This window comes from Condylura cristata, unplaced genomic scaffold (assembly GCF_000260355.1).
Source record: "Condylura cristata isolate star-nosed mole 26May11 unplaced genomic scaffold, ConCri1.0 scaffold00006, whole genome shotgun sequence".
Lineage (NCBI taxonomy): Eukaryota > Metazoa > Chordata > Mammalia > Eulipotyphla > Talpidae > Condylura > Condylura cristata.
The window spans coordinates 2,513,386-2,525,238 of record NW_004567107.1 but is presented as its reverse complement, the minus strand read 5'-3'; the positions used below and the strand labels follow the sequence as shown (position 1 = coordinate 2,525,238).

At 61.2% G+C, this 11,853-nt stretch overlaps 1 protein-coding gene across 1 annotated transcript in view; it reads left to right on the top strand.

Annotated features, from left to right (window-relative positions):
- PRRC2B (proline-rich coiled-coil 2B) overlaps window positions 1–11,853 on the top strand; it is a 40,463-nt gene that overhangs the window by 3,611 nt on the left and 24,999 nt on the right. Inside the window, exons 3-9 of the mRNA XM_004677874.2 lie at window positions 596–698; window positions 2,615–2,687; window positions 5,558–5,701; window positions 7,067–7,308; window positions 7,732–7,853; window positions 8,217–8,359; window positions 11,663–11,753. Coding sequence (XP_004677931.1) covers window positions 596–698; window positions 2,615–2,687; window positions 5,558–5,701; window positions 7,067–7,308; window positions 7,732–7,853; window positions 8,217–8,359; window positions 11,663–11,753 — 918 coding nt within the window. The remainder of the gene's footprint in view (window positions 1–595; window positions 699–2,614; window positions 2,688–5,557; window positions 5,702–7,066; window positions 7,309–7,731; window positions 7,854–8,216; window positions 8,360–11,662; window positions 11,754–11,853) is intronic.

Sequence of the window (11,853 nt, the reverse complement as noted above, 5' to 3'; positions counted from 1 at the left end):
CTGCTCCCGCGGCCTTCTGTGTTTCCTCTGGGAGTCTCAGTCTGAACCTACTTCTGGGCGGCTCCTCCTCACCTTTCCCCTGCGGGGGCAGCACCTGTAACAGCCTCTGGCTTCAGGCCTGGTTACTTTGGAAAGTGTTGTATAGATGGAGATGTGATGGAAATCTCTCCAGAGGAGATGATGCTGTCAGATTTTGTGTTATTTTGTGTTATGTATTTACGCATATTTTTATTTATTTTTACTGCGAGCATCTTTGCAGGAGGAAGAAATACGCCCATTCGAGCAGTTGGCCCCTGAGGCTGGCGCTCTTGTACTAAGGGTCAGGACTCCTGCTCTGCGGTGACCGTCCTCATCAGCCAGGGTCGGCACGAGCCTGCCGCGTTTTAGACAGGAGGCTCTGCCGGAAGCCCGAGGACAGCCTGTGCTCTGCGGAGTCGGCGGGCAGACCCAGAGCTGCCGGCTTCTTGTAGCCTTCGCTGGTCCCCGGGGGGGCTCTGCACTGGCCCAAGCAGGGCTGCTCCCCGCCCGCGGCCCGAGCCGGCTGTGTGGGCCTGGCCCGTGTCGGTCTAACCTCCCACGTGTCCTGTCTTGCTAGTTCCAGTGCGACGGCCTCACAGCCGCCGGAGTCGCTGCCGCAGCCGGGTTTGCAGAAGTCTGTCTCCAGTTTACAGAAGCCGACACAGTCGACCAGCCAGGAGGTGGGTGCTGGGCCCAGCCCCGTGCCGTCTCTCCCTGCTGGCGGCGCCGGCTCCGGGGGTGGGGTTGCGGCCCGTCCCTCGGCACGGGCGCCGGCACAGGCCCGCTGCCGTCCTGTGACAGCCCCGCGGTGCGGTCGCTCGGCCGTGCCCGGGCCGGGCCGGGGCTCCCCTTCGCCGTGCGCCGTGCTGACCAGCGCCCCAGGACGGTCTCCCGCCACGCACATTCGGTGCTTGGGGTCTGGCGCTTCGCGCTGGCGCCGAGGTGTCATGCTAAAAAGGAGGAGGGTGCCGTGGGTGGAGTCTCCACACACCCCTCAGATGCTGTCGGCTGAGCACCTGCGAGCGCCCGCAGGGCCCCGAGCTGTGGTGCTGGTGCCCCGTGCCAGCCCGGCATGGCTCAGGCCGTGTCGCTCTGACGGGGTCCGCCTGCGTGCGGTGCTCGGGAGCGCGTCCGCGGTGCGGTTCGGGACCCCGAGGAGGGGTCTGCGTCTCAAGCACGTGGGCTTTCTGGCACAGACTCCTGGAGGCCACCTGAGGCGCCATACTGAAATTGCCCTCCCTGGGCAGTGAAGTCCGAGGTGCCGTCGCCCACCTATGGGAGACGTTTGTGCCTTTGCCAGGAGACGTCCCTTGCCAACATGGAACTGTGTCTTTGACGTGAGGGAGAAAGGACACACACGTCTCCGGGACTCCGAGTCCCTGGCCTGCGTCTCCTGGGGCCTGCCGACGGGAGTCTGGGGGTCCCTTCATGGCGGTCTTCCAGAGCTTGAAGCCGAGAACGTGGCTGCACACCAGACTCACCTTTGAAGCTTCTTAAAAATGTTTCTGAAATAAACCGAAACAAAACCCTAGGTCTGCACCCCAGCGCTGGCGCTGGTGTGGTCCGGGGGGTCCTGCCTGGCTGGGTTGGCCGTCAGCGTGGCGCGCCCCGACTCAGGAGGGCGGGCCTGTGGCTCGGTGCCCTGTTGCGTTCCCTTGGGTCCGTGGCTGTGGGTGAGGGCCCTGCCCCGTGGGACGGCTGGCCGAGCTTCACGTGCTGCGGGGGGAGACCCCAGGGTGTTCCCAGGCATATTCTTGCTAGAAAAGTGGTTGTCGCAGCTGATCAGCAACGTACTGAAGGCCACAGATGGTCAGCGTGCGTGTCTGCGTGTAGTGTGGACTGGGCGGGCGGTGGAAAAGGTCACTGTCTGCTGGACCTGGCGTCTCGGCCTGTTGTTGGGGAAACTGCTGGGCTGTGGTTTATCTTGGCCTTCAGCTTGAAGCTCGTGGAGCAAAGCCAGTGACCTGGCGCTTGGGAGCCCAGGGGGGCTTCGGTGTCTGCCTGGGGCGCGGGGGGGCGGGGCTTGCCTTGCCTCTGACCCAGGGGACTTGTTCCTGCTTTCTGAGCCTCCCGGGTGTGGGAGGCTGTGGTCAGCAGGCGTGCCCAGCCCCATGCCTGGCCCACAGGGAAGCTTAGTGCAGACCCAGGGGACTGAGGCTGAGCCGGGCGTGTCTGGGTCAGTGGACGGGGTGGCCTTGGCTTGGGAGTTGTGCCTTGTGGAAGGGGGTGGGGTGACTTTCCTGCGTGGGTGCTTGTGGGCAGTGGCGTGGCTTTTGAGAGCCGTGTTAGAACTGGGTTGTTTGATCTTCATCTTTGGGCAAGATGCTAAAGTAGCTCTGCCGCCACTGAGGGGCGACCTATAGAATGTTCCGGAGGACGGTTGTGGGCGGGCGAGGGTTGTGTCTTGGCTCTGTCCCCGAGTGGCTTTGAGCGGCCCTGTGGGGGCAGGCAGGGGTGGCCCCGAGGTTGCGCCTGGGGCTGGGACCGCCGCGGACGGGCGCGGGCCCCAGCCTGGCCCCACAGTGGGCCGGCCGTCTGCTCCGGGGGCCCAGATGACAGCTGCAGGCCGGGTAAGCCCTGTTCTCCTTTCTTTCAGAATACAAATTCAGTGCCAGGTGGACCAAAGTCATGGGCACAGCTGAATGGAAAGCCAGCAGGACACGAAGGTGGTGAGTGCGGGCGGGGCAGCGGGCAGGGGCCCTCCGTGGGCTGCGTGCGTGGGCTGGGCAGCCTTTGGTCTGCGCTTTTATGGAGATCTCCCGCTTGAAGGGCTGCTGTTCTGTGGCGGCCTGGACAGCGGGGACCCAGCTCTTGGCTCCCACTGACCCTCACTGCTGAGGGTGCGGCTCTGCAGGGGGAGGAGGGCCTGGCGGCCGGCAGGGCGCCCGCCGTCCGCGCCCGCCTGCCTCCTGGAACCCCAGGCGGGCACCGTGTGCCCTAGGCCTGCCTGGTGGTCCTGCCGCGAGGGCTCTGGCCAGCCGCGCCTGAGGCCTGTGCCTGCGCCGCGCTGCCTCAGGCGAGGGACGTGATGAGCCCATGTCCCCGGTCCTGGAGGGGCTGACCAGGGCTTCGCCGAGCGCCCCGGGCTGGCCCCGGGTGCCCTTTGAGCGTGTGAGTCTAGCGTCAGTGGGCAAAAGAACCCCGAGTCCAGGATTTCCACACGAGCGCATCTCACCCTTCCGGCCTGTGCGCGGCCCGGCGCTGGCCGCCGTCAGCAGGGGGCCGCCGAGCCGAGCCTGCTGTTGCGTCCTCGAAGCCGAGCTCCCGGCCGCCCGCCCGCCCCTGCCCTGGACGTGAGCTTTTGGCTTCTACTGGAGGAGCAGCTGCGGGTGCTCCTTCCCTGCCCCGGCCCCACCCAGCTCCCCGCCCGGGGCGAGCGGACCCACGGCTTAGCCAGCGCCCCGGGTCCAGTTCCGGGGGCGGTGGGCTGCCGTGGAGGCGGGGGCGGCGGTCGGCCCGTCGCGCCCGCCCGCGGTTGGGCCTCTGACGCCCTGTGAGGTCGGCCGGTGGCCGAGCTTCAGCTCCCACAGCCCGGGTCTCTCCTGGAGGTGCGTGTGTGTTCCGAGGACGTCCAGCCCTGGTCGTTATTTGGAAAGGACTAGGGGAAGCCTGCGTGACGCAGAAGCCGCCCGGCGGGCCTTGCCTGCAGGAACGCGTGCCCGCCCGCCCACCTGGCAGTGCCCCGGAGGGCCCCGTGGGGGCTGGCCCGGCGCCACGTGCAGGGGGCGCTCAGGACGCCCGTCGCCCCGTGGTGACTTCCGTCTGGCCGCCGGGGAAGGCGCTCGGCGCCCTCAGGGCGATTGTGTGTTGGCAGGAGCCTCCGGGAGGAGACGCCAGAGGGAGGGCAGAGGAGCAAGCGACCTTTCTTTTGGGGGTGTCGGAAGTGGGCTCGCGGGGCTCGCATCTGCTGTCAGGAGGGAGCTCAGTTTGTACCTTTCTGCAGCTTTTCACTTTTGAGCCTTAAGATCGTGTCACCTGTCAAAGTTGATACGGAAAATAACTCTGAAATGCGCAAGTACGTTAACCATGACCGCTTGCCCGGCGACGGGGTTGGGGGACAACCAGTGGCCTCAGGAGAGACCACGTGGGCTGGCATCAAGTTGGGGTTCCCCCCTGTGCTCTGAGTCACAGGCCTGTGGTACCACCAGAGGTTTGGGGTCTTGGGGCTTTTGCCCCGGATGTTTTCATGACTCTTGGGGGTTGGAGAGGACATTTCCTGGGCGCCTGCTTGCCGCTTCACCTGGAGCGTGCTGAGGAGCCCTCTGGGGTGGGGCAGCAGGCGCCAGAGGCTCACGGCCCGGACGCCGATGCCGGCAGCCAGTGGCGCTGGCCTGGGCCTTGGCACGTGGTCCTGAGTTTTCTGCCTTGGTCGTTGACGGCCGAGGTTGGCGAGGGGCTGGCGCACACGGACGCCTCGCTGGGGCCGGTACGTGGGTCTGCAGCCCGGGCTGTGCCCTTCCTCCACCACACCTTGGCCACTTTGAGGCAGAGGGAATCGGGCCTTTTCTCTCTATCTGCGTGCATTTTGCCTCAGTATCCTGTCACACTCTCTGTTTGTTTTGCATAGAAGTGGGGTACTGGCCAGAGGTACCGGGGTGAGAGGGCTCCCCAGAGACGGGGGGAGCAGAAACAGTTGAGGGGCAGCACGAGACAGGAGAGGCCTGCTGTGCCCTCTGGTCACTCCCCGGCCGGTGATCGCCGTCCGGCCGTTGGTGATAGCGCTGAGGCTGTCCCGGGCCCCGGGGTTCACAGGGGCCCCGCGGGCCCCCCGCCTTCCTTGCAGAGTGGGACGCTGGTGCGCGCCAGCGCTGCCCTTCCAGAGCCAGTTGCCGGCATAGCCGCAGGCTCCCTGCTGACCGCACACCCGCGCTCACCCCCACGGCCTCTCCCTGGCGCAGCTTTAGTGAAGAGGTGCCCGTGTCAGTGGTGCTTGGAGCGTGCCGAGGGGCGGGCCGCGCAGTCAGGGGCAGGCCCATCGTGCCGGCTGCTGTGCGGTGGATTGCCTCTTCCCTTAGGCTCCTTCGGCACCGGCCGCGTCCACCAGCTCCTAGCACCCAGTCCTACGCTGGACCAGGAAAGACACTGTTCGTTCCGCTCCTTGTCGCCAAGCCACGACCACAGGTCCCCGTGGCAGCGCTGTGAGGGGCCCCTGGTGCTGGGAGTGGGGCCAGCACTGGCCACCGTTCCTGGCGTGTGTCCCGTGTAGGACGTAGGGACTTGGCAGGCGTGGTCAGGCAGGTGGGTGGACACGGGGTACTCAGTGACCTGATCTCCTCGGCCTCGGTTGCCCCTGCGCTCGCAGGTCCCAGCGGGCTGTGCTCAGGCTCCGGGCTGCCCTGCCGCTTCTGGGAGCAGAGGGCAGCGCCCGCCCGTGCCGCCCCCGTCCCTGTGCGGCCCGTGCCGCTCCCGTACCTGTGGCCACCCTTCTGTCCCCTTGGGCCGGCTGCCGCCGGGCGGCCCCGTCACCTTGCGCCGGCACAGACGCGGCGGGAGCCGGCCGCGGTGCGCTTGCTCCATGCTGGCTTTTGTTTCCTGACAGGTTTAAGGGGCTCAAGCCGACTGTTATCCTTCTCTCCCGAGGAATTTCCGACGCTGAGAGCAGCTGGGGGGCAGGACAAGGCTGGCAGAGAAAAGGGCGCCTTAGATCCGTCGTATGGGCCCGGACCAAGCCTCCGCCCGCAGAGTAAGTTCCCCGCTGCCCCCCAGGGCTCAGGCCGCAACGGCTGGGTGCGGGCTCCCGCCGGAGAGCTTGGGGCCGCCCTGGGCCGCGCAGGAGACCACCTGCCCGGCAGGCGCGGGGCGCACCTGCTGCTGTGCTCCACGGCCCCACGTGCCAACTTGGGCCTAGCCTGAGGCTTGTTCTCTAGACCAGGCCTAGCCGAGCGTGTCAGAGTCTGGGGTGCATGTTGAAGTCTGATGTCTAGGCACCCCCACCCCTGCCAAGTTAGAACCTGTTTGCTGACACTTCCTGGGGCTTGTTAGGGAGCAGGCCTGCGCTGCCCTTGCAGGGCCCCCAGGTCTGGCTGCAGCGGCAGCAGGCTGTGGCGCGGCTCTCGCTGGGACAGGCTGCGCTCAGAGGCTTCGGCGGCGGGAGGTGCTGAGCGGAGTCCCGTGTCGGCGGGACTCTGCCGCGAAGCCTCAGGAGGGCCTTCGCTCCCTGCCCTGACTGGGGCCCAGGGGCGGAGCAGCTGCCTGAGAGCGAGGGGCCCACGGGGCAGCACTCTGCCCCCTGCAGTGGCCCGTGTTTGCTGGGTCGGTGTCTCCGACCAGACAGTAATTGGATTGTCAGGCCAGGAATTGAGGCTTTCTGGGATTAACCAGCACGAGCCATGTGGTAGCTGTACAAACGCAGGGCCAGAAGAGCTTCTGGGCTCCGTGCCACCCGCCCACCTGCAAGCACAGGCAGAGGGGGCAGCCCCCTCCGCGGGGCTGGAGAGCAGGGAGCAGACCTGCACGGGCCTCTGTCCCGACCCCGCTCCCCCCGGCCGCGTGCGTGCTTTGCCCCTGGCCTGGGCGCCGCCAGCTCCTGCTGCGTTTGGTACCAGAGAGACAGGCCAGCCCGTCTCCTCCTGACGCGCGGGCGTGCCCTCAGCGGACAGCTGCTGGGCCCGGGGCCCAGGCCCGGGGCCGCCCTGGGGAGGGACAGCAGCCCTCCTTCGTCTCGGGCCAGGCCTCCGCCGAGTCTGCGGTGGGCGCGGGCTGAGCCCGTGCGGTGGGAGGCTGCAGGGGCGGCGGGCGCGCTGGTGTCTGCGGGTTTGCCCCTGGCATGTGTGGTTTCTGCCGACCGAGGAAGAAGGCTCCGCTTTGTCTGTGCTCGCCTCTCTGAGCAGCCCTCACTGGGGTTCTCTGACGATTAGACTCCCGCCCCTTCTCCCCAAGCCGTAGTCGTGGGCCACACGCCCCCCAACTTTCTGCACCAGAGTTTGACCAAGCCTCTTGTCGCCTTTTTATTTGTATTTTTTCGGTGAATGAGGGTCCCTTAGCCTTCAGAACCTCACACAACCCCCTCCTCCTCCTCTTTCCCCTTCTGCCCCCTTTCGATTTCCAGATGTGACAAGCTGGAGGGAGGGCGGTGGGCGAAACATAATTTCTGCCACGTCTCTGAGCGCCTCCCCAACTGAGCTGGGCAGCAGGAACTCGAGTGCGGGAGACGGAGCCCCCTCCTCGGCATGTACCAGCGATGCTAAGGACCCCTCTCTACGCCCGGCTCAGCCTGTCCGAAAAGGGGCGTCACAGTTCATGGGGAATGCATACCACCCACCTACATACCATGACATGCTTCCTGCTTTTGTAAGTCTCCAGAGTGCATTTCCCCTGTGAAGTTGGATTGCTCAGGTCCAGCAGGAGCCTCCTTGAGTGGTTGAGTGTCCGCTGGGTTCTTCACTTTGCCCTGCACCTGCTTTGGAGGTTTCCCTTAGTTTTTTGTTTTCTCTCCCCCCTGTTCAAATCTCAAGTGCTTTTGACTTCTTTTCCTGGTGATGTGGATATTACTGTAGCCTTGGTTCTTTAGAGAAAGGAGAGGCAGGTATGCCCCCAGACGCAGGTCCCAGCTTGACTTACTGATGGCAGGAAGGAAGTGGGGGGAGAGGGAAGGATTAGCTGGAAGACCCTAAGACGTGCCTGTTTGATTTTCCCGTTCCAAAACAGTGTTGCAAGTAGAATTTGGAGTTGGGCCCTTGCTGGAAAGTCCTGCTCATTGCTGTTATGTTTCAGATGTGTTCGCCACAGTCACCAGAGAACCAGGTTCCAGCGGAACGAGGCTCCTTCCCCCTTCCTCCGCTCCGGCTTGAGCCCCGAGTTCCTTTCAGACAGTTCCAGATGAACGACCAGGATGGGTAAGAGGATTGCACTCACGCCACACGAGCGCTTCCCCGATGGCGAGGCCGGGTGAGACGACCAGTGGGTGCTGAGGCCATGCGTCCAGGCTGCAGCTCCTCCGGGCGGGGGGTGCTGGGCCAGAGCTGGGCTTGTGCCTTCAAGGTGCTGGCAGGATTGAAGCGCTGGCCGACGCCGATGGCCACCGTGGCCGTTAGCACTGGGCACGTCAGGCCGCAGACGAGGCGCAACATCGCTGGGCCATGTCCATCGAGTTTCCTTCCAGAGGGGTGACTTAGACGCAGCTGCAGTTGCAGGACATGCTTGGAGAAGTGTTTGGTTCTAGCTTCCACCTAGACACTGACGCGTCGCTCTGTCCTTAGGAAAGAGGGCCGGCTGGGCGCCACTCGCCCTGTCCGGCCACTGAGGCAGCTGGTGGGGCGGGCACCTCGGCCCACCATAGTCAACGCGGAAAACCTGAAGGGCCTCGATGACCTGGACACCGACGCCGATGATGGCTGGGCAGGTGGGTGTGCTGTCCCGGAGACTCCCTGCCTTTTGCTGGGGCGGGGGGGGGGGGGGGGTTAGGTGGGTCTCCCACGTGTGTCTGCCCACTCCCGAGCTGGGCAGGCGGAGCCAGGTGGGGTGCGTGGGACCCCTCACGGGGGCTGCAGGAGGTTGCTGATTTCTGGAAGTTACTTTCCCTGATGAGAAAGTCAAACAGTAGAGTGTGTGCTGTGACCTACAGCTTAGCTCTTGGGTGCATCGATGAAATGAATATTTAAAAAAAAATTGGGATCAGGTATTTTGCTTAGGATTATGTTGAATTTGTTTCTGAATGAATGACATCTGAGTTTTGACTCATCAGAGAACCTGGAGGATCTCTTGATTCAGCCTTTTATTTCTCTGCACTGTTCATAGTTTCCACTGTTGAGGTTTTCAGCATTTCTTGTTAACCTGTTCCTAAGAAGTTGATGTATTTTGGTAATAATACTAACGGCATTTAAAAATCTCATTTTAAAATACTTGCTTACTGTATTAAAATAGAGTTGACTTTCGTGTGCTGCTCTTAATATCGATTTGCTGAGTGCACTCAATAGTTCTGCTAATTTTTGTGGATTTCTTAGTGTTCTACATAAGCCAGCATGCCACCTCGGAAGAGGACCGACAGCCCTGCCTCCCAGAGGCTGTGCCGGGACTCCTGGCCTCCCTGTGTCGTGGCACGTCCAGAGCAGTGTCGACTCGCCTGCCCGACCCTCGGGAGGGTGTGCGTGTCCGCGCTAACACGGCGACAGCCGCCGGCACGCAGGGCCGTGCTTTATCTCAGCAAGGACAGTTGCTGTTTGCGGGGCTCTTTTAGTGCAGGGTGGGTATGGACTTGTTCCTTGTCTTGCCGCGGCGATGATCGTGTGTTTCTCTTATTTTGGTAATCAAGTGGGTCGCACTGATTCGGTGTTTTATTTTTGTTTGTTTGTTTGCTGTTAGCCAGACCAGCACGTCCCACCTTTCCGCACCTGGATTCAGCTTGCTGACCCGTCACCGCGATTCTTGGTGTCTGTTCATGATAGACGTTGGTCTTGTAGCTTTCTTTTGATGACTGTGTTGAGTTTTGGTAGCATTTTATGGTGTGGGCTCGGCTGATTAGGGGAAAAATTGTCTTTCTCTGCTTTCTCAAAGAGTTGCTGTCAGATTGCTGTTAGTTCTTCGATAAACATATAAATTCCCCAGTAAGACAATCTGGCGTTGGAGTTTTCTCTTGGAAGTATTTTTGATAATAAATTTAACTTCTCTGATTAGACATGGAGCTGTTTTGATTAGTTATGTAGCCTTTTTTTTTTTTAGGGAATTGGTTAAATTTTTCTGGAATCGTTGAACTTACTAAAGGCCTTGATAGTGCTGCTGCTTCCCCTGTCGACTCCTGCAGGATCTGTAGTGACAGACCCTTGTTCATTGCTGCTAATTTCATGCTTTTTCTTGGCCACCTCTGTCAAGGGCTTTTTAGTTGATCTTTACAAAAAGAGGCAGCTTTGGCTTTAGTTATCTCCATTGTGTTTTCTTTTTCACAGATGGGTTCATGTTGATTTTAGACTTTCTAGAGGTTTATGGGACTCTAGTTACAACCAGTGAGTCTACTAGCGTGATTTCAGTTCTCTTCAACTTAGTGAGACTTGTTTCATGACAGGCTGGGGTCTGTCCTGGAGAATGTTCCAAGTGTTTGAAGAGACTTGTCTACTGTTGTTGGACACTTCTGTGAGCGTGTCCTTGGTCAAGGTTCCTTACCGTGTCTTCAGATCCTACCTCACACTTCTTGGTGTTTTTGTCTATTTCTAGCAGGTGTTGGAAGTGAGGTGTCAGCTCTGCTGCAGCATGGATTTGTCTGTTTCCTTAATGCTATTGGTGCCTGCTTTACTTCTGAAGCTTTTCCAGGCACATCCATGTTTCTTTCTCGGGCTCTCTGGACCATTGTGTTGTTCACAGATGTCCTCCGCTGCTAGTAAAGCTTCTTGGCCTAGAGTCACTGTGTCCTGCGTTGATGTTACGGCTCTAACAGACCATTCTGCACACTCAGCTGAAAGGCCTTTCCTTTGGGCTCGCTTGCACTCGCAGGAGAGGGGCTGTCGGGGCACCCTGGGCCGCGCTCACTTTCCTCCAGCTCTGCCTCTTACCTGGGTTGGGGATTTTGTTGTTGTTTCCCTTTAAAAAGATTTGACTCACATGGCGGATTTTCAGTGACCTAAAATTGTTTCAAAGCACACAATCACTGATTTTTATCGTATTCATGCATTTGTTCGGCATCACCACAGCATCGCCTGCTGTGGCAATCCCACACCCACTAGCATCACACCTGGCCACAGTAACCTGCTTCCCTCTCTGGCTTGCTTACTCGACACTTTGCAGAGAAGGAATGACACGACAGAATTTGTGGCCTTTCATGTCTGGCTTCTCACACTTAGCCTACTGCTTTCAAGGTGCATTATGTTTTAGTAGGTATTGGCATTCATTTTTTTTTTTATTTATTTATGCTTATAGAACTGGGGTACAGGCTGGAGGTGTGGTGGGTGAGAGGTTTCCCCAGAGACAGAGTGGGGAGCAGAACAGGCAGAGTGACAAAGTACACTGTGAGGGGAGCAGCAGGCGGGTCAGGAGAGGTCTGCCGCGCCGCGCGGGTCACTCCCTGGCTGGGAATTGAACTCGTGCTGCAGTGGCTTCAGAGAGCTTCATAATACAGTGCTTAACCTGTTGCACCACCAGGGAGAGCCCCATTTTTTATTTTTTAAAGATTATTAATTTATTTAAGCATATAGAACTGGGGTACAGGCCAGAGATATAGGAGCAGTAAGAGGCTTCCCCAGACACAGAGTGGGGAGCAGAACAGGCCGACTGACTGAAACACACTGCTGAGGGGAGCAGTGGGGAGACAGGAGAGGTCTGCCGCGCCCTGTGGTCACCTCTGGGCAGGGATGGAGCTCGCACGGAAGTGGCTGCGGCCGGCCTGCGGTGCTGCGGCCAGTGCCCCCAGTGGGCCCTGCCCCATTGTTTTTTCAGTGGCCAAACACTGTTGAGTTCTGTGGGTCTGTCACAGTTGGTGACTCTGCATAGCTGCGCTTGGGGTCAGGCACGTCCTGAGGCGCCTGCTGGCTTTCCAGAGCGTGGTGAGGTTTCTGGGTGCCGGGGTGCGCCCTGTGCACTTGCTCCCTGCTGAGACCCTGGCGACTGTCCTGCCGACTCCCGAGCTCCCCCGGGCGGCCGCGGTGTGCGCTCCTGCCCGGCGGGCTGCCGTGAGCCCCGCGGCGGCTCCCGCTCACCTTCCCCCGGGCCTCTGTCCTAGGCCTGCATGAGGAAGTGGACTATTCCGAGAAACTGAAGTTCAGCGACGACGAGGAGGAGGAGGAAGCGGTGAAGGACGGCAGACCGAAGTGGTAAGGCCCCGGCCCTGCACAGGCTGGTCTGTGCCGCTCACCGGCGGGGGGCTTGCGGCTTGCGGGGCGGGGACCGAGCTGGCCGGGACAGCCGAGTGGG